This window comes from Lynx canadensis, chromosome D2 (genome assembly GCF_007474595.2).
Source record: "Lynx canadensis isolate LIC74 chromosome D2, mLynCan4.pri.v2, whole genome shotgun sequence".
In the NCBI taxonomy this organism is placed as follows: Eukaryota; Metazoa; Chordata; class Mammalia; order Carnivora; family Felidae; genus Lynx; species Lynx canadensis.
This window is the reverse complement of record NC_044313.2, coordinates 27,296,087-27,317,484: the sequence shown is the minus strand read 5'-3', so window position 1 is coordinate 27,317,484 and position 21,398 is coordinate 27,296,087. Positions and strand designations below refer to the sequence as shown.

At 52.1% G+C, this 21,398-nt stretch overlaps 1 protein-coding gene across 9 annotated transcripts; it reads right to left on the bottom strand.

The window, feature by feature from the left end:
* Positions 1–1,971: 1,971 nt before the first annotated feature.
* On the bottom strand, positions 1,972–20,038 carry KCNIP2 (potassium voltage-gated channel interacting protein 2). 9 transcript variants are annotated; one of them, XM_030334838.1, is made up of 10 exons: positions 19,926–20,038; positions 6,803–6,898; positions 5,840–5,938; positions 5,062–5,186; positions 4,590–4,659; positions 4,361–4,431; positions 4,122–4,229; positions 3,833–3,937; positions 3,637–3,699; positions 1,972–3,336 (listed from the first exon to the last, which is right to left on the bottom strand). In XM_030334838.1, the coding sequence occupies exons 1-10, from the start codon at positions 19,996–19,998 to the stop codon at positions 3,289–3,291; spliced, it is 858 nt and encodes a 285-aa protein (XP_030190698.1). In that variant the 5' UTR covers positions 19,999–20,038; the 3' UTR covers positions 1,972–3,288. The 9 variants fall into 9 exon arrangements, with proteins under 9 accessions (XP_030190698.1, XP_030190693.1, XP_030190690.1 ...); XM_030334833.1 differs by having other exon boundaries at positions 3,819–3,937; positions 5,840–5,893; XM_030334830.1 differs by having other exon boundaries at positions 5,840–5,893.
* Positions 20,039–21,398: the final 1,360 nt, after the last annotated feature.

Sequence of the window (21,398 nt, the reverse complement as noted above, 5' to 3'; positions counted from 1 at the left end):
ATATAAAAAATAAAACATTAAAAAAAATTTTTAAAAAACACTTGAATCTACCCTAAAACATAGAGACCATCTCTATACCTAAGCGAGATATATACACACACTCACCATACTCATTCATCCAATCATACAATCATTTACACAATTGTTGAATACCTATTATATGCTAGGCCTCAAGGATAGGATCATCAGTGGGGCAAGAAAACCTAGTCCAGGCTCTCAAGGAGCCCTCAGGAGTTTCTATCAAATAAGACAAATAATCACTCAAATAAATATATGGTAACAAACTGAGAAGTGCCATGAAGGAAAAGTGTAGGGTCCCATAAGAGCCTGTCACAGTGTCGCTTTGTTTAGACTGTGTGTGATATGGATAGCATCCAAATCTTTACTATATTCCAAAGCTTTACTATATCCCAAAGCCACCCTGGACAGAGACTTGGGAGACTGGGTCTAGTCTCAATCCTCCTATAAACTCACTAGGTGACCTTGAGCATGTCCTCTCCCCTCTTTGGGCCTTTTTCCTTTCCTGTATAATGGAAAGCTAGACCATAGGTTCTTAACTTCAGGTCCATGGTCGGACTTCAGGGATACAAAAATGTGTGGAAAAGTGTATATTTTTTTTTTCTTCTGGAAGTAGGCCCACAACTTTTATCAGATCTTTTGGAGGGGCTGTGACCCAAAGAAATCCAAGGACTTATGAAGCAAATAGTTGAGGGAGAATGTGAGCAGGAAACACAGATGACAAAATGATGGGATTCTGGAAGTAAGTTTCCCTTTCTTGAACACCATATTCCTCCCTTTACCTTGTCAATGTGTACAGTGATGGAAGGCCTGATCCCCCTTCTATGGAAGGTGAAGCTTAGTCACCACATACTGGTGCCCCAGCGAAAGGATAGGTGGAACCTACCACTGGTGGCCCCTCTCCAGAAAGAGAGCAAGGCCACCATTCCACACAAGAAGTCTCTACTCCCTTTGTGTCACTTGCTCCATGGTGACCTGGGTCCACCCCATATGGTCCCTTATCATTCTTGGCTGGAGTATAAACACAAACATATGTCCATATTGGAGGCAAGGGTAGGATGTTTACACAAAGGAACTTCCATTAGAAACTAAAGGGAATCCCCCCTCAAAAGAAAGCACACTGATGGGCACCTAGGTGGCTCAGTCAGTTAAGTATCCGACTCTTGATTTCATCTCAGGTCATGATCTCACAGTTTGTGGGATCCAGCCCCACATCGAGCTCCACACTGACAGTCCAGAGCCTGCTTGGGATTCTCTCTCTCCCTCTCTCTCTGCCTCTTCCCTGCTCGCTCATTCTCTCTCTCTCTCTCTCTCTCTCTCTCTCTCTCTCTCTCTCTCTCTCTCAAAATAAATAAAAACTTTAAAATGTTTAAAAAATAAAAAATTTAAAAGAAAAGTCATTTTGAGATTAACTAAGATGTCTGTAAATTAGAAATTCTTTTTTTTTTTCAGTTTATTTATTTTGAGAGAGAGAGTGTGTGAGCAGGAGAGGGACAGGGAGAGAGAGAATCCCAAGCAGCCTCTGCACTGTCAGCACAGAGCCTGACATGGGATTCGATCTCACGAACCCCAAGATCATGACTTGAGCTGAAATCAAGAGTCAGATGCTTAACTGACTGAGGCACCCAGGCACCCCTGTAAATTAGAAATTCTTGATTCCACTTGTAAGAATGTCTAGCCAAAAGACAGCTGGCTTGGCATAGTCTTCACGACATTAATATCCTGTCTCTTGTCTCCTCTAAGGAGATGGGAGAGAGATTCACATGGGGACCTCTCTGAGGTCAGGTGGGTTTCCAACACCTCCAGAACCTGTATCTCAATTTTCTGCCAAGGGTTGGCCATACTATGGGAAAGAGAGGTACTTTCTTTGGGACCTAAAAGACTACAGGTGCAGGGGATAGGGTTGTGAGGTATGTGTGGAGTGGGAGGGACAAAAAGGCAGAGACAGCAGCCTGTGCATAGCCATTGTGTTTTATTGGATCTGGTATATTTTTTATTTTACAAAATATACAGAGGAGCCAAAAATGCAAAGCAGTCAACAGTGTTCTGATGGGAAAGGGACCCCCCTTAGGGCCCTAACCCTCAGATCCTGACTGACTGGGAGAGTGAGCTAAATGGAACGAGCAAGTATATTAAAGGGGGGCAGCATGGCAAGAGTGGTCCCTGCCTTCTAGGTGTGTTCAGGGGCATCTCTGGGTAGACTGAATAGAACAAGAGGACACCCTAAGTAGGAACTGAGGAGGTTATGTGGGGGGTTAGAATAGAGCCTGGGTAGACCAAAGATTCTAGTGAATGCCCCCACACTGGTTTCAGATGTTATACATGCCTCCCTCCTTCCCCTTTCTTCTAAGGCATCCACTGACTCACTCCATGCCTCCAAGTCTAGAATAAATGGCAAATAAAAACTTAAGTGGCAGCCATCAGAGAGGGTAGGCTGAAACTTTGGCAGGTATCAGCTGGGACGTCTCCCACCCATATTCCCCTGCTGCTGCTACCACCCACACAAACAGGAAGGAAGGAAAGGAAGGAATTCCAGGGATGAGCCAGACATCAAGATCCTAAGCTCTCCTGGGATACTGAGGAGAGTATGGAAATTTCTGGGGCATTTCCTAGGAGACAGAGTCTTCTGGAGAGCCTAGAAACTCATGTTATGATGGCCTGGGGTGGCAGACCTATGGAGCTTAGACCTATAGTCTGGCATGCCTGAGGTGTTACAATCTCCAGGCCCTTCTGCACTCTATCCCAGCCACCTGTGACCTAAACACCCAGCTCAGGCCTAAGATTTCTGCCTTTACATTCTTGTCCCCCTCTACAAGGCTCTCAAAGGCCCTGGTCTAACAGGCTAGTCAGTGCCATTGACAGAGTAGCCTCTCTGAGAAGGAAATCTTAGAGGAAATGCATATGAGATCAGAGATAGGGGAAGCACCATAGCAGGAGACATTTTGTCTAGTGTTGTAGTTTCTAGAGTAGGGATGGAAGGTGGAGAACCACTTATTTCCTATTAGCAGGGGCACCCTCAGCACTGAGTGTTAGGCAGGAAGGGGGTGGGAGCTGTTGGGAGTTGGGAACACTCCACAGGTACACTCTGCCCACTCCCTGGCCCCTTTAGCTCCAGCAGTCTGGACCACTGAATCCCCAGGCTCTTGGATTCCTACAGCCCCCAGGGCAGGGCTAGAATGAGGACAGACCTGGGAAGAGAAGGGTGAGTTCCACCTGGACTAGAGCTAGAGCATGGTCCCCCCAGGAAAACTGACCCCCTCTCCTGGGGAGCTAGATGACATTGTCAAAGAGTTGCATGGACCTCATGATGTTCTCGTCCTGTAGCCATGATGTGAGAGAAGCAGATTGGAGAGAGAGAGAAATAAAAAGAGCTTATCAGAGACATAGAGAGGGACATTCATTCTGAAATGGGAACATTCAGAGACAGAGGCAGCAAGGAAGGAGACACCCAGAGAGACTTGTAAGGGAGGGGCAGGCCTCCCTGAGTTGTGAAGGAATAGGACTCAGGAGTGTGGGCAAGTTAGGGAGATGATAATCTGCCCAAAGGAGCTTTCTCCTACATCACTGAATCGGACCCTGAGTCCAGACCAGGGAAGTATGGAGTGCAGGGACTTGTACCTTCTGGCAGGACTCAATGAATTCCTCAATGGTCACCACGCCATCCTTGTTCCTGTCCATCTTCTGCAAAAAGATAGTCAGAGAGAAGAGAAGGGATGACAGGAGAGAGGCGGGCAGAACTCAGGTAAGTTCTCTGCTGGGACCTTGCCTCCTTCCCTTGACTCCAGGACCCTCCAGCCTACCCAGTCCCAGGCACCTGGAAGAAGCTCTCCACATGCTCCCTTGGGGCCTCCTCTCGGAGCGCAGGATACGTATACTTGCCCATCATATCATAGATGGATTTCATGATATCAAGCATTTCCTGTTAGGCAAGAGAGAAAAGGATCCCTCCTCAGAGCCTCCAGCCTCCAAACCAGGAAGACTAGAGCCTAGGGCAGACCTCACCCCTTGCTGGTGATGCACGTGTGGGTCACATTTTCCTCCTAAGGGCTCTTTGAACCTCCCCTCACACATAGAAGCTCTCCAACTCTTCAGTCTCCCCACACCTCCTTGGTGATGCAGCCATCCTTGTTGAGGTCATACAGATTGAAGGCCCAGTTTAGCCTGTCATCTATGGTTCCCCGAAGAATCACCGACAAACCAGCCACGAAGTCCTGGGAAGGAGAGAGGAGGGAACTGGTTCTTCAGATACCCTTAACCCAATCCCCTTTCTGGGTTTGGCCTGTGGATCTTGGCCTTGATGTTCCAGGAAACAGGCCTCCCTGACCCACCTCCTCCAGCTCACCTCAAAACTGACAGAGCCATCATGGTTGGTGTCAAAGGCATTGAAGAGGAAAGTGGCATATGTGCTGGAGTCTGTAGGGTAAGCGTGGATAAGTTTGGCTTTCAGACAGGAGAAGACTTCCTACCCCACACCCCTCTTTATCATTTGGCATTCCCAGCCCCTCCAGAACCCTCTCCCCAACTCAGCCTAGAGATGGACAGCTGCTTCCTCTCAGGCCTTGTCCCCTCACCTCCTTGAGGAAAGAACTGAGAGTAAATCTGCTTGAAGTTCTCCTCGTTGACAATTCCGCTGGGACATTCCTGGGGGGCGGAAGGGGGGTTAGAAACCAGACTGAGAGCAGAAACAAAACCCCCTTCCACTCACCACCACCTACTCTATGCCAGAGACTCCCAGAGAAGGAAAATCTTCCTGTCTCCAGGGAGCTCACCATGTAGTTCTCTTAAGGAAGGCAAGACTTCTCTTCAGTGCACAAGTTTAAAAAAAACAGAACTAACCAAACGGCCAGTCTACAGGCTCCGCCTCGTCTCAAATCTGCTAGAGCTTCCTGCTACAAGTTCGGTCAGCGGGGACGAGGGGCCGCTCCTCCTCCCCTTCCTTCTCTTACTCCTATAAGCATCCAGGCCAATCCTTCGGGGAAGTTTCGGATAGGCCCCGCCCCCTTGCCCCACCCCTCGCCCTGTCTGGCCTGGCTCTGTACTCACATTCTTGAACCCCCGGTACAGGACCTGCAACTCCTTGCGTGTGAACTTGGTTTGCTCCTGCAGCTGCTCCAGACCCTCTGGCCGGTGACACACGGTGGACAATTCAAACTCATCCTCCACGCTGTCTGCGGGGGGGTGGGAGGGGACGAGGGGGGAGGGGACAGCCGCGCCTCAGGCCCAGCCTCCAGGACCCCGCTTCAAAACCATCCTCCCCATCTCCAACGCCAGAGACCAGCCTGCCAGTTCCCTTGGACCCCGGTCCGAGGACATCAAGGCAAGGAGAGAAGACGCTGGTCAGCTTCCAAGTCTATCAGTTGTCCGGGCCCATGGGCAGGCCTGGCCCCACAGCCAGGGGTCCGACTCATCGCTGCCCTGGGCCCTTGATCCCTGGTTGAAGGAGAAGGCCCCCCAGCCCCATCTTCGTCCCAGAAAGGGAAGAGTAGAAAAAAAGGGTTCAAGAGGAAGCGTCTGAGGGTCCAGGCTCCGGACCTTCCCTGACCCACTCAGATCCATGGAGCCCCACACTTGCCCCGCCCAGATCCCTTTCTCCAGCCAAGCCCCACCTATCCCAGCCATGCTCCAGCCATGCCCCGCCCAGCCCCAGCCAAGCCCATCCAGACCCCACCCCTACCCTGCTCCCAGTAAACCTTAGCGAAGGCCACATCCCTGGCCCCATCTCAGTCCTGCCCCAGCTCCCAACATCCAGTCCCCAGGCAAGTGCCCCCACCCCACGCTCTCCAAGGCACCCGCCACCGCCCCCACCAGGACAGTAAGTCACCTGGGTCCAGCGGGCGGGGTCTGTGGGGGCGGAGGGAGGCTGGGACTGCTAATGCTGAAGGGAGCGAACTGTCACCGAGAAAGTGGAAGACCCGGCCAACTGCAGACACACACCTCGCCCCTCACACTCAACAGCAAATCTCACAGACCTGCGTGTTACAGTGCACACACCCCAGCCCCGTGCACAGTGGCACACATAACGAACAAGCACAAACACACACGAAACAGACCCTACACACATATGCTTGGGGGACTCACGCCTGTCCTTTTCCTGAAGCTAGCCCCATGTGGAATCAAACACAATGACACTCTCAAAATGTAACTACAAAGTGGGCCTCTGTGGCTTGCAAAATTCAGTATGATCCCTTGAGACGGGCAAGGCCCAACTGAGGAAACAGGCCTGGAGAGAAAGCGAGGCCACTCAACTGGGGACCAGGCTGGGACTAGAAACCCCAAGTATTCTGGCACCTGGAGGAAGGCGGGCTCCATCCTCTGCACCTGCATCCATCCAGTCAGGGCAAGGGAAACTTGCATCTCGAGGCCCAAAACATGCCCAGGGCAGGGTGGGCGGCCACAGCCGCAGATACTAACCTAGTTAAGCCACGACAGACCTCGCAGCAGTCTGGTTTCGCCCGGCCACATTGGCCATACCCACACAGTCTCAGGTCTCAGCCCTGCCACACCGGCCACGCCCAAACACCCGGGGCTCACTCGTTTTTGCTGACCAGTGAGGCCCACAGGCACTTGGGCCCCGCCCCCAAAACTGGCCACGCCCACACATTCCACAGGCTCCGGGTTGTATAGCTACACCCTCCTCACACTCGGGCCAACCAGCGCCCACCCCCACCCCAAGCCACATTGGTCACGCCCACACACACACTCACACTAGCTGGCCCGCGCCGGTCACACAGGTCACACCCCAACACAAACAACCCGCCCCCGGAAGCACAGGAGAGGCACTTGCTTTCACTGACTGAGGGCAGGGCTTGGGGCCCGCAGCAAGGCAGCAGCTTGAGGAACCGCTGCTTCAGCGCTTTTTTAGTGGGCCCTGGAGGGTGGCCTGGGAAGAGAGAAGACCCCAGGAAGGCACATTAACCCCCACTGTCCCTCCGATCCCCTCCCCACCATCACAAATCAACCTGACGGGAAGCGGGTGTTGGGAGAGGACCGGAGGAGGAGAATGGTGACAGTAGCTGGGGCTGGGTTAGGGAAGCCCAGTGGGGTTCACAGGCATATAAAGTCCACTCAGACACCTTGCATAATGGGACACAGCCGGGGACCGTGAGGCCACCGAGGGGAGATGGCATTGGCCTTGGTGCCTGCTGACCCAGTGCCCTTGGCTCCAGTGCTATAGCTGGACCTCTGAGGGTGATGTCCAACCCAAGGACTGCCTAAGTAGGAACACCTGTCTCTGTCTCTCTCTCTCACACACACAGTGACAAATGTGTATAGTGACACACAGAATGATAAATCACAGTGATGGAGGCCATACAGCGACAGCTTGATACCCAGGAACACACTCAAAACCAATGGCCTAATTTTTTAAAGTTTTATTTATTTAATCTCTATACCCAATATGGGGCTTGAATTCACAACCCCGAGATCAAGGGTCACACACTTTTTCAACTGAGCCAGCCAGGCACCCCCCACAATGGCCTAATTAAGCAGGCCCCAACACATGCACACACACACAGGTACACACACACACACACACACACACACACACACAAACACACACTTTGACACAGTACTCCTTAATACAAACATATACAGATGTGGCCTAGGAAAAACATGACACACACATATGAAGACTCACATTGGCCATTTTCCATGCAGCATGAACAAACCATACAAGAATACATGGGACAGCATGACATGGTGTGTTAAGGACACTACAAACACTGTGCCACTATAACATGACACATATCAAGGTCACCAGGACATATAATCATATATTGTGACTTAGGTACCCATGACACCCCAGATACCTAAGACTGCACCTCACCAATAGAACCCATGTTTGTTCTGCCCACCTTTCCTTCCTATAACCCCTCATTTCAGGGCACTTAGAATCTCCCTGTCAGGGGAACAGAGTTCCTCATCAGCTAACTCACCCACTCTAAAAGTGTGTCCCCTACCAGTCCTTTCGTATGGCTTGCTCTTTGAAGGTGACATGATAGCAAACTTTGAAGCAATAATAGATATTCCAGATGAGCATTTTGGTGTAATGTGGGGCTATCCAGAGCCGATGACCACAGTTCCTCTCACTTCCCCTTATTTACACCCCTGTCCTACAGTGCTAATTGCACCCTAGGGAGAGACTCCACGTTCTAGTGCCTGTCTCCTGGCTGCACCCACCTCCAGACTCCAGAGCCAGAGCTCACAGACACCTAGCACACTGCTTGCAGCTGGCCTCAGTCCATTCCTGGAGGGGCCCAATTTCCTTGGGTTGTAGGTTCCTAGGGCACCCGACATCCCACGCAGGCCCCGCCTCCCCTCAGGCAGGCTCCGCCCTTCAGGAAAAGGCTCTGCTCCCAGAGGGTAATTGAAGTCCATGCTTTCCCCTCCAATACGTCCTTTCTCCCCCTCCCCCTCAGAGCTATGGAGAGGTAGGAGGGTGGGCCGAGTCGGGATCGATGGCGGCCTGGCCCCCCGCCCAGGGCTCCATTAGCCCGGACTTTGGTTTCCCGAAGCCGGATTGTGCCTGGGGCCTCCGGTGGTGTAGTCGCAGCTGGACTGGGAAGGGCGGGGAGGGGGGGTGGGACACGACACCACCCCCACCCCCGCCTCTCCCAACCTCCAGCTGTTCACACATCCACTTCCCTCCCTGGTCCTCCCAGGAATCATTCTCCTCTGCCTTCAGCCTACAGGACACCTGGGTTTCCTGGATGACCCTCTTCCCATCAAATAGTCTAAAGGGGATGGATGGCAAGTCAGAGCCAAACTGACTTCATCTTTTCAGGATTGGATGAGCCCCTGCTCCCCACTCCACTCCGATAAATGTAGCAAAGGATGGAGGGTGGGTTAGGGGTTTCCTGCTCTTACTGAACCCCTGAGTAGGCAATTCACTGGCCCTTCCACGTTTCCAGTTCTCTTCACATCTTTGCAGTTCTCCCTGGTGTCTACCCTATAGCCCTCCTATCATGGTTCTTGCCTACTTTCCTGTCCCTTGTGGAACTGGAGAACAGCCATGCTATAGAGCTGCACAGTTATTGGTGTGAAGAGGAGGGAGAGGCCAAACCTCTCTGGGGGAGGCAGAACCTGCTCTCCTCTCTACCTCCAATATCATTCTCCCCACTAGACTTTGGGGTGGGGTGGAGAATTCCCAATGCCTAGGCCTTGAAGATCCTGAGAGAAACTGGGAGTGGCAAGGGGGCTTGGGAAGCAAGGTCCCTGATCTGTTCCACCCCTCACCCTCCTGCCAGAGCTGATTATAAATGTCTCATTCCCAGTGTTCCCACTCCTACCCCTCCAGAACCCACCCCCATCCCAAGCCTTGACTATGGAGCTGGTATTTTCTCAGGGAACTCTGGGAACAGCCACACACACAATCCAGTACCCAAAGAGGCCCAACTGCACAACCAGCCCCCCTCAGGCAGTCATATCCACATCTCACAAAGCCACACACCCGGTCCCTCTACACATTAAATCACATCCTTGTCACATGCAAAGGCTCATACAGTCACACACTTTATCCTTTTTCACATAGAGGAACACACAGTCACACCCCCTGTATCTCTCACACAGAGTCCACATACACCACACTCTGTAACCTACACCTGCAAGGATGGAGGTGTGGAGAGTCACACGCATCTTCAGGGCCATTGTGGGTCCCTGGCCCCAAAGGGATACCCCAGAAGTCTGATGTTACCTCAGGATCCCTCAAACCTCCTTCCTCTACTCTAGATAGCCCTGCCTGTCTCCAGACCTCTCCTCATGCTCCGAATGGATTCCCCTCATCTCCATACCTTAGTCCTCCCATGCTGTGCTCCTCTCACCACCCCCCCCAAACACCCTAGCCCCCGGCCCTCTCTCTTCACTTCCCTCAGACATCCAGCCCCCAGATCCCCTCCTCACCTCCCTCAGACACTCTTCCCCCCCACCCACTCCTTGAATTTCCCTCTTTACCTCTCTCAGATGTCCTGTCCCCCAAGCACCCCCCCTCACCTCCCCTAGATGCCCTGTCCCATCACTAACATGCTCACCCGTGACCCCAGTCATAAAATCAGAGTAAGCCCCTCCCCAGCGCCACTCAGGCCAGCAGCCCAGACACGCCCAGACACCTGGGTTACCTTCCAAGGAGACAGGCTCGAAAAGGCCAAACTGCTCCAGGACCTTGACAAACAGAGCGAGGACCACGAGCACAGCAACCATCTCCAGCCCTTCCAGGTTCATGGTGGGCCTGGGGCATGGCCCCCACCAGCTGAGGGTCAGACACACTGGAAGCCCTCCTCACACCACCTCCCCCTCAGGCTCCCCGGGCCGGAGTAAGAGGACCGCCTGCAGCCTCCCTCCCCCTCCCCTCCCAGGATCTCCTCCCTCTCCCGCCCCCTCACCCCGCCTCTGCCCCGCAAGCCTCCCAGTCACAGCCTTTTCCTCTTCGCGGGGCCACTTCAGCCTACAGACCGGCATCTCCTCAGGAGCCTTTGGCGTGAAGGATATGGGACAAAACAGGCCAGGCCGTAAGAGGAAGGCAGCGACCTGCCTCTGTCCCTGAGGACAGCTTCCCCCAGACACCTTGTGGCTACTCTGTGCCAAAGGGAGGGGGTAGAGGGAGGAGCTGTGCTTAGGGAGAGGGCAGGGAAGGGCAGTGTGTGTGTGTGTGTGTGTGTGTGTGTGTGTGTGTGAGAGAGAGAGAGAGAGAGAGAGAGAGACTATGAGCTACACGTGTATAAGGAATAGATATATGAGTCAGAAATTATAAGTGTCTGGGCATTTTCTTGTGTGTATTCCCGTGTCTGACTATATAGAGAGTATGTGTTTCTCCTCTTATGTGTGTCTCTGTGTGTGGTTTGCACATGATTGCGTATGTGTCTATTAGGTGTGTGTCTTGCGTATGGGAGTAAGTGACCTGGGTGTCCATAGTATGTGTGTGTGAGTGCACTGGCGTATGTCTGAGTGTGTGGGGGGCATGAAGTGTATGGGTTTCAGCAGGGCTGCGGGATAGAGGTCTGAAGACTGGTAGTATAGCTGTGTCCTATAATTAGGAGTATGGGTCTACGGTGATTGCATAATTGTATCTGCACGGAGCTGTATGAGAATATAAGCCGGGAGAAGGCAGTGACCTCTCCAGTCAGGAGGACACCACCCACATCGATCGCGGTTGTCATAGAGACAGTGAGGCGGGAAGCACTCTCTTTCCACAGCCCACGGACAGGGAAACTGAGGCCCAAGGGAGGGAGGATTAGGTCCAATAGCCGGGGCAGGAAAAAGGCTGCTTAGCCTTATCATGATCCTCTGGGGAGGGGACTTATTGTGGCTGCCTTTGGGATCCACAGATTCAAGTTCTTTGGAAGAGGAGAGACTGAGCTCCTCCCTTCCTCTCAGCCAGGATCTGCCAAAGCCTTGCCTGCTCCTGAAATGTTACTGGGCTGATGGAGAAGAATGATGGAGAGTAGGAGGGAAATCTGAATCCTCCAAGGGAGCCATCCACCCTCACCCCCTAGAGCATTCCTGGAGCCCCTCCCCCATCTGCCCAGCTCCTTCCCATTGCTGCTGTTGCTGCTGCTGCTGGCTGTGTGTCTGTGTGTGGGTGTGGGTGTGCACATGTGTAGGGGTGGGGAGAGGCCTGCAGAGCCAGTGAACCAGAAGACAACTACTGCCACAGCTGGCTGACATTGATTGAGCACTCACTGTGTGCTAGATAATATGCTATGTGCTTACAGACATGGTCACAGTTTTTAAGATTTTATTTTTTAAGTAGTATCTACACCCAACGCGGGGCTCGAACCTATAACCCAGAGATCAAGAGTCACACACTCCACTGGCTGAGCGAGCCAGGTGACCCCAGACATGATCATATTTAATTTTCACAGTAAACCTATGAAGGAAGTACCATTATCCCCACATTACAGGGAGTGAAACTAAGGCAAAAGGAGGTTAAGAAAATCACCAAGATCAGTAAGTGTCAGAGTGTTAATTTTAACCCAGTCTGACCCTGAGCCTGTGCTCTAAACTATCACACTACGCTGGCTCTTGTTAGACAGCTTGCCCACTCAGGAGGCCTCATTTAGGGAGACTGACTCCAGAGGGGGCCCTCTCCTTTGTCCAGCTCTGGGATGAACATGTCTCAGCCCAATAGTGGTGTAGGAGTCCCCCTGTCAGGCTGTCCCTGCCACTTCATTTGAGGATCACTGCTCTGCAGTTCCACATGGCCACCACTGGGGGTCAGGCATCCATCTTACTCCGTATCTAACCCTTCCCTAACCCTTACCCCACCCCACAACAACCTGGGAAGGTGTGGAAAGGATGGGAAGAAGGGTATGCCACTGGCAGGCTTGGTCCTCTGCTTGCCACTCCACCCCCTCCTCCACGAAGAAGTCAACTTGGGGACTGCTTTTGGTTTCTCATACCCTAGAAGTTACAGATAAACAGATGAAACCAGCAAATATCTCCCTATTACTGTCCAAATTCCACATCTGGCATTTAATTCCCTCTACCCTCATCAGCAGATACCCTTTCCAACCATTTTGGCCTCTTCACTGTCCCCCAAACACATCAAACTAGGTGCCATTTCTGTAACTTTGCTCCTGTTATGAATGTCCTCCTTTCTGTTCTCCTTCTGTTCTATAGTTCTCACCTAACAGGACTTCCAGGCCTCAGCAGAATTTCTAGTGAACTCACTGTTGGGCCCTCAAAACTTAGCACCTAATTCTGTAATGTTATTAAATGGGAAAAGTAAAAGGAGACAGCATAGCATGGTATGTAATAGTGCGGGCCAGGGTGCCAGATTCCCTGGGTTCAAATCCCGGATTTGTCAGTTACAATTAACTGGGCAAGTTCTTAACCTCTATGTGCCTCTGTTTCCCACCTCATATGGTTGCTGGAAGGAGTAAATGAATTAATACATGGAAAGCTGTTAGAATAATTCCTGGCACAAAGTAACTGTGGAAGTGTTTTCTACCATTATTAACAACATGACATCTCCTGCGCCCCTTACATTTCTATAGCTCTCAATTAACAAAGCATTTCCACAAACATTGTTATCTTGATGGCTTCTCATGACAACTCCATGAAGTAGGTGGAGTGAATAGTATTGTGCCCATTTCATTGATGAGGTAAAGGAGGCCCAAATAAAGGGATTTGAGAGAAAGGGATTTGCTCGAGGTCACCTAGCTAAGATGAGAGGTTGCATATTTGAACCCAGATCTTTCTGGATCAGTCCTGTTTCCTCAAGTAGATTCCAAGCTCCTAAAGGGCAAAGAGTTTAAAAATTGGATTTATATAGGAGCGCCTGGGTGGCTCAGTCGGTTAAAATTGGACTTACATAAATCGAATGACAGGTTCTGATCTGGTGCTTGTGGAACAAAGGTGAACTAAACAGGGGCTTCTATTGGGTAGGGAGAGAAAGCCCACTAAGAGAACCTTAAGGCTTCTATTCATTCATAAAATATTTATGTGCTTACTATGTGGTAGGAACTGTTACAGGCAGGCCATGAAATGAGCTATAAAAGCTCATTTAGGAGCACCTGGGTGGCTCATTTGGTTAAGCATCCAACTCTTGGTTTTGGCTCAGGTCATGATATCACAGTTTTGTGAGTTCAAGCCCTGCATTGAGCTCTATGATGACTGCATGGAGCCCGCTTGGGATTCCCTCTCTCTCTCTCTCTCTCTCTCTCTCTCTCTCTCTGCCCCTCTCCCACTCATGCTGTCTCTGTCTGTCTCAAAAATAAACTTTAAAATGCATTTCCCTAACGACAAAACAAACAAAAAGCTCATTTAACTGTAAAAGCTCTCTAACTGGAAGGCCAGGAAAAACTTGGAGAGGTTATTTTTTGAGCTGGTTCTTAAAAGATGGCAGGGCACCCGGGTGGCTTAGTTGGTTGAGTGTCCAACTTCAGCTCAGGTCATGATCTCATGATCTCTCATGAGTTCGAGCCCCACATTGGGCTTGCTGCTGTCAGCATAGAGCCCACTTCAAATTCTCTGTCCCACCCCCACCCGTCCCCTGCTTATGTTCTGTCTCAAAAAAAAAAAAAAAAAGAAAAAAAAAAAAAGATGGGGAAATGTCAACAGTCTACCCTAACAAAGGGGTCAACATTCAGTGAGCACATTTTGTGTCCTGGATACTTTACGTATATCGTCTCACTTAGGCCTTATAATAAAAATGAAAAATGAAAATATCACTCCTGTGTTTACAGCTGACATGGTCAGAGTGAGTAGCAGTATGCCCATTTTGCAGATGAAAGAATTGAGGCTCAGGGAAATAATTTTCCCGAGACAAAACAGATGGTGAAGGATGGATCAAGACTTGAACCAGGATCAATGATCTACCAGTCTGCCCTTCCAATGCGTGTGGGGATGCCAAGGAACCTTGGATGACTGTAGCTTAGTTAGTGCCAGGGGAACCATAAGTGATAAGACCAATGGTCAGATTCCATGGAGCCTTGAATACCAAGCCAAACTATCTGGAAGGAAAGAGGCAGCACAGCCACATCTCTGGCTCTCTGATGCTGATTCACAGATGGAGAGACTGACAACCTTGCACCCAATTGCCCTGTCTCTAGACCCTCCTCTTCTCTCTCTCATCCCCACCCTTAACCTTCAGAGACCTCGACCCAGCCTCACAGGGACTCAAGGTCCTAACAGGCCTCTGGTGGGAGGGTCTGTAAGAAGTGAAACAGTGAGTTGTTTTCCAGGCTCTCCCTTCTCCCCACTCAGCAACCTCTCAAGTCCCGGGGCCCTATGAGAGACTTGTCCAGATCTGTCCTCCCTAAGCATCCTGGTGTCACTTAGCTCTTCACTCAAGGGAGTGAAGTCTTAATGGAAGCACTTTAGGCAGAGTGAGGGCTCAAAGGTACACTATCTTAAAACATTAGGTAGGCCCTCCCTAAATCCCTCAAACCTCACTGCAGAGATACTCCTATCATTTAGTTGTCTGTCTCTCACCCTTGGAACCTGGAATAATACTGCTTTATGAGGGGACCCACCCTATGTAGCTGTCCCACTTTCATCTGTCCATGATCCCCCAGTGAAGACCCCAGCCAGTGAAGACCGCAGAGCTCTTCTCTCGGTCCCCCAGCCCCACTCCATCCCCAGCCCCGCCAGAAGACACAGCAGCCCCCAGTTGCACTAGGTGATTAATGACTTCCCTAGGCCTTGGGGCTATTTTGGGGCCTGGAAGTCATGCCTGCTATGATTGAGAGCTGGTCCTGCCGGGCTCCAGCCATCTGTCACTGGAGACAGGTCCAAGAAGGGGGCTTGAGGGACACAGGCTCCCCAAGAGACTTCCAAGCATGGCTCTGGCTTAGCCCCATCTCCCTGCCTTCCTGGGAACACATGGCAAGGAGAGGCCAGCCTATACTCCAGGGGCTCAAGAGGATACCATGGAGAGAGCCAGAGAACTACAGATCCCAGAATGCCATGGGGTGAGGCTGTTTTGGTCTCTCCAGGCCAAGTAGTGAGGTGATGCGAGGTTCTGTGGGCCTTGCCCAGGCAGCCTTAAGGAAACTCAAGTGGAAGTGTGTGTAAATCTCAGCAGTGCCATGATATGATATTCACAATCCACATGTCATAAACTCCACACATCCCACACCAAGATACAAGCTTGTGAAGACTATACAACTAACTTAGTGTGACTCAGGAACCCCCTACCCAACTCTAAAGCGTAGAACCCCAGGCACATGCCATTTCAGTGTCATAGAATCCCAGTGATATGCAACCCCAAGCATGCACAGTTCCAGTAGTCACAACCCCAGTAATGTATAACCCGGTTCATACAAACTCCCAGGGATAGACAAAACGGTGACATACAGTCCTTATGCCACACAAGTCTATTCATCCCATCATTCATGAACTCACTAGCTGAGTTCATGTTGGTCCAGTCCCGCCTCGGCATTTTTTCCTTTTGGACGCTGACCCCAGTCATCTTAAGATCCCATTAAATTAAGCAATTCAATAAGCCCTTTCCCTGCTCCCCTGCAAGTTTCCTCCTTTTATCCCTTTACATCCACTTGCTTGAGGCCCCCTCCTCTGCCCTCAGTGAGAAGTCCTGCCTCATCCTCCACCATCGTGAAGGACCATGATGCCCCCTACCCTTTCCTCTTTGAAGACCCCTATCTTCCACCTTCTCTGTAGGAGACTCTATTCCTAGCTCTACTTTGTCAGGGATCTTGCCCTTTAAACGCTTTCCATTGAGGGATCCAGCTCCCTCCATCTCTGTGAAGGGCCCTTCCCTTCCCCACCTCTGTAAGGCTCTTATCCCACTTCACTCACTTTTTTTGAAGGGTCCAGGCCCTTCCTCCCTTCCTCATACCTGGCGACAGCGACCCAGTCACTAGCTGGTAGAGGGATCGTGCTGCTTGCCCCAACGGGCTCCGGCACCTGCGGGGGCATCGGTTCATGGTTCGGCTGAGAGTGCACTGGCCAAGCTCCTCCCCCAAGGCCCGGGGCAGTCAGGTCTCCGCCTCCACCCGAGTGGGCCCTGCGTGGGCGGCGCGGGAGGGCCGGACCCGCAGGACCAGAACCAGAATCTCGGACAACGGAGTCTTCTTCTGCTTCCTGTTTCCTCCGGGCCGCAGGAGGGGAACTTCCCCTATCCCCACCATCTGAAGCTCCCGTCCTCAAAGTTTCTAGACTGGGCGGGGCGGGGCGGGGGTGGGGGTGGGGGTGGGGGTTGGAATGGGAGGAGTCCTCACAGCCAGCACCGGGAATGTTTTCTGATATTCTGGTGGGGAGGCACCCACAGGTTTTGAAAAAGGAGATGGGGAAGGGGATAATGAACCTGATACTTTACTGCCCCTCTTCAGCCCTTTCTTCTCTGCCGGTAGCAACCTCCTCCTACCAATTTGGCACTGAGAAGCAAGTGGGGGTGGGGGGGGGGAGTAAGAGGACATAGTTGTCATGGCAACTTCCCACACTTCCATACTTCCTGGACCAATGGGAGAGAGAGCTGGAGGAAGGAGGAGGAACTGGACCGCGTATTGGGATGGCAAAGAAGAGGCGGCTCCGAATCCCTTTCTCTCATAACTTTCTGTTTTGTGTCCCTTTGTCTTGCTCCAGTGGGTTCCCAGATTCTACCATCATATGTTGGTTGCCAGCCAAATGCATGAAGGAGAAGCTCCCCTCCCCTCAGTCTCAGCCCTGACTCTTTCCAGGACTCATCTCCATCGGGTTGTATCCAAAATAAATCCTTCCAAGACCCACTGACGCCTTCAAACCACCGGGACATCCTACAGGAGAGACTTAGTTCCACTCCTCCGACTGGGATCCTGTCTTTTTGGCTGAAAATTCTACATTTATGAGACAAAAGTCACGTTCGAACTCCGTGCAAATTTTGCCACTAGATTTGGCCGCGACATCCCCTTTCGGAATCAACTACGCAAGCATGGCTGCTCTAAGACCACACGAGGGCGCCCTAGACTTGGGAAAGATATTTTATGGCCAGAGGGACCCGAGTTCAGGCCTTGGCCAGATTCCAGCTGTTTCCTCACTGTCCCCAGTCCTTTCTTTGCCTCCGGCTTGGACAGGACTGCCACGGATTGCTGCCTTTTCGCACCATGCTGCACTTCCAAACAGACCTGCCAGGCTTGGAAGACCACAGAGGGTAGATCTGGGTCGGCTTGGGGCTCAAATTCTCCCCACCCCCAAAAATCTCCCCCAGCTTTTGAGTCCGGGGGAGTGGGGAAGAAAAGTGATCGGGGGTACCCAGGATGCCCTGAGGTATGACTTAAAGGCTCCCTCTCTGTCAGCCTGATGGACCAGAAAGATAGGAGCCAAAGACTACCCCCATGTCCATCCCAGGAATCCCGACTGCACAGGGAAGGAACTTTGGGCACAAGGGTGGCCCCATGGTACCTCCGCCCCGACCGCTCTTCAGCACCGCGGACAACGACTCCCCTTTTGGCTTCCCCTCACGCGTTTCAGAGCGTCCCAGCCTCTTGTCTCTTGCTGTAAGACAAGCCCTCCTCTGAAAGGAGATCTCCTGGTAGTGCTATTTCTATTTTCCAAGTCCTGTGTGGAGCTCTCTAGATCGAGGTTGCTGCTGCTGAAGAACACCATTCTTGATGCTTGTCAACATTTGACCTATTTTTCCTCGCGAGGTAGGCAGGCAGGAAGTAGTATTCTCCATTTTAGAGATGAGAAAACTAAGACCCAGAGACCAAAAGTAATAGAAAGCCCATTCCTGCACCTTCCAATACAAGTGCTTCCCCACCTTCACTCAATCTCTGATTTAAATAGCCAAGTGGGGAGGGGATGACTCCACTAAAAGAGAGAATCAATTAAAGCAGAAGCAAACACTGACTAATGTGATGCTAATGAGTGCCCTGGGGCCTTACTACTAGCAAGGATCCTGAGTTGGTGAGAACACAGTTCAAAGCAGAGCTGGACCTTTGGATTCCATCCCAGGCGGAGCCACATCTAGGGCACACCTGGAGCCTACTTGAGAGGAAGGGCCCTCCCTTCTAGGAGTCTCAGCATAGGAACTAGGATTTCCCCAGGGTCAATGAGTAGGGGAGACACTTTCTCAAGGCATTAGATCCTAGTTCTCTTCCCCACCCCCAAGTGTTAACCTCACTCCCCTCTGGACAGACAAGGATCATGGGCTCCTTCCACCTTCCCAGCTTGTTTCTGACAAGGAGACAGTCTCCCTCCTCCCTTTCACTGTTGGGAGTTCCTGGGCAGGCTGCACAATGAGACAGAAAACACACACACACATGGAAATGTACACAAGGTGACACAGGCCCCCACACAAACACGTGGGTCTGCCTACCAAACCCAGGAATATGTGCGGGCACAGATGTACTCCCCACTGTGGGAGAGAGAGCATGCCTGGGCAGCAAAGTGGTTTGGAGAGGCTACACGGCACCTTCCAGGTCAAGAGCTTCTAACTCTGGGTCTGGAGTGGAAGCAAGAGGGGGTGTTTTCCTTCAAGACTGGGTGAAGTTCTGGGAGGGTTGTTGAAGGTTTAAGGAGCTTCATTTGAAAGAATGATCTGAGTACTTTTGCAGGGGGCAGGGCGGTGACCAAACACTAACCAAAGCCTCCCCGCAAGGGCCAGGTGCTGTGCCTGGGAGCCAGGCTGGGCAGCTGGACACTGAAGTCTCTCCTTGGGTCCACCTGGTCAGTTTGTGAAAAAATTGGGGGGAAAGTGGTGGGCAGTAAAGGCCTCCTTCTGCACCGGGAACCCAGAGAGGCAGCAAGGGTAAGACACATCATAGACACTCGCAGATATTGCCACATGAAAGTACACAATCAGCACGAAAGGCCAAATATAATGTGCATAGTCTCACAATCACAAAGCACAATACAATCTACTTTAACAAATGCTTGCCCCAGGAGGTTCAGAGTCATAAGTCTTACAAAGAGACATACACCATGAAGTGAAGTCCTGACCATTCTGATAGTCTCACACAGAATCGCACACTCCAAGCACAGAATTGCACATAAAACAGAGGCACATGGTCAAAACAACTTCATTTATACAGGGTCCTAACACAACGTCACTCAAACATCTGATAAGATCATACAATCGCACAGCCAACAAAATCACACTCACCCTGTCACCAAGCCTAGGGCACATGGCAACCAGCTGAAGGAGACCGTGCGTGCAGGCACACACATATACACACACAGACACACACAAAGAATGACAGGCGCTCACGCACGTAACACCTCCCACTCCAGACACTCTCCTAGCTTTGTGTCACACACGCCCACACCTGCTGCTTCTCCCCACCTGCCCGCTAGTCCCCCCCCCCAACCCCCAGGGGACCCAAGGCTTTGAACCCCCAGTGTCCTGCTGCCCAGAACAGCCTGGAGGGTGCCTGGGAATGGGGCAGAGTGTGAGCAAGGGCCTGGCCAGGGTCAGATAGGGTCTGGGGTTGGAATCTACCCTCCCTCCTGCAACCCCTGAGTCCCTGACTCACCTGTGAGCTGGTCATAGGATCCGTCCAGGTCTCGGGAATCGGACAAACTCTCCTTGCGGCCCTGGCCCCGCATGGCCCCCGGCGCCCCCGTCCCGTCCCGCTTGGGCCGTGGGAGGGGGCGCCGGGTAGCCAAGATAGGGTGCTCACACGGCGCCCCCTGGCGGCGTTGCACGCTGCCTGGGCTGGGGCTGAGTCTGGAATGGGCTGGGGTCCCGCCTGGGGTCCTGGGGCAGGAGCGGGAGGCTTGGGCAGTAGGTGAGCGCAGAGCCGGAGGCAGAGCCGAGCTAAGCACAGAGCTGGAGCCAAGCCGCCTCTCTCCTCCCGCCCCCTCCCCGCGGCTGTCACCGCCGCCTCCCCCCTTTGGCGCTGCCGGGATTGGCTCCCCCTACCCCCGCCCCCTCCTCTTAGCAGCTTGGGGGAGGATCCCGGTGAAAGGGTGAGCTGGGAAGGGCGGGGAGGGAGACTGGTTCTCCAGCAACATTACCCCCTAAACCTGGAGCTGTGGGTCCTGATGGTGGAAGATGGAGCAGGGCCCGAAAGGCCCCGCTGTGAGGAAACCCCTGCTCCAACCTTCAGGCACTCTTTCCCCCACCATCAGTACGGGCCAGGGGAAGTCTGTAAGTGCCCTGTCTGGGTCAGTCTCCACGTCAGCCCCTATTTTTTATGTTCTCCTCCCATGTGTGGGTCTCTGTGGACCCCTGCCAGTGCCCGCTTTGCTCGGAGGGGGTTAGGGACGAAAAGCAAAGGTCAACCCAGCCTCTATCAGGCTCATCTCAGGTTAAAGGTTTTACATAAAGACCCCAACCCTCACCCACTGCAGAACCCTGTCTCTGGGCCCCATTCACTGTGAGGGTGCCTTCTTCTGGGATCTAATGACCCTCATTGGCCCACTGGAAAGAACAGGAAAACAGGCCGGTTTTTCAAGACTTTTCTGGTTCTTTTGTTCCTCCCCCCCCCCCCCTTCAACTTTGCTGCCCTTCTCTTGTCACCTGCCCTGTCCTAGATTCCTTCTGTTTTCCAGATCTGAAGAGTGACTGAAGGGTGTGGGGACCCAGGTGAGGATACAGCGTGGGTAAGAAATGCCTTTGTTATTAGGCTTCCTTCCCTTAGAAGGATAAGCTCCTTTTCTGAAGCCGGGGGCCATCACAGAGCTGGGCTGCCTCCAGCTTCCAGGAACTGAGTGACTAAGCCTATCTGACCTTTTACAGGCTCGTTACTGGACTCCTAGCCCAAGAGCCCCCAACCCACCGGAAGGAAGAAGGGACAGTGTCTAGTGGGTCTGGGTGGTGTGGTGGCAGTGTCCCGTGTATCCTCCTCTCTGCCCAATGGCTCCTCTGGAGGGATGACCTACTGAGACTGAAAGCTTCAGCTAAAGTGACCCCAGCACGTTTAATGTCTTCAATCGGATTTAATTTCCAAGCACTTGATTCAATTAACTCAGCAGGAATTGTGGTAGGAGTTCAGGCGTGAGAG

Bases quoted from the DNA above. Each gene is read 5' to 3' on its own strand.
- KCNIP2 (XM_030334838.1), bottom strand. From the start codon at position 19,998: ATGCGGGGCCAGGGCCGCAAGGAGAGTTTGTCCGATTCCCGAGACCTG. The intron at 4,230-4,360 runs GTGAGCTGGAGG...TCTCCTTCCCAG, and splicing joins ATGGCTCTGTCAGTTTTGAG to GACTTCGTGGCTGGTTTGTC. The intron at 3,938-4,121 runs GTGTGGGGAGAC...CTTGCCTAACAG, and splicing joins ATGGCTGCATCACCAAGGAG to GAAATGCTTGATATCATGAA.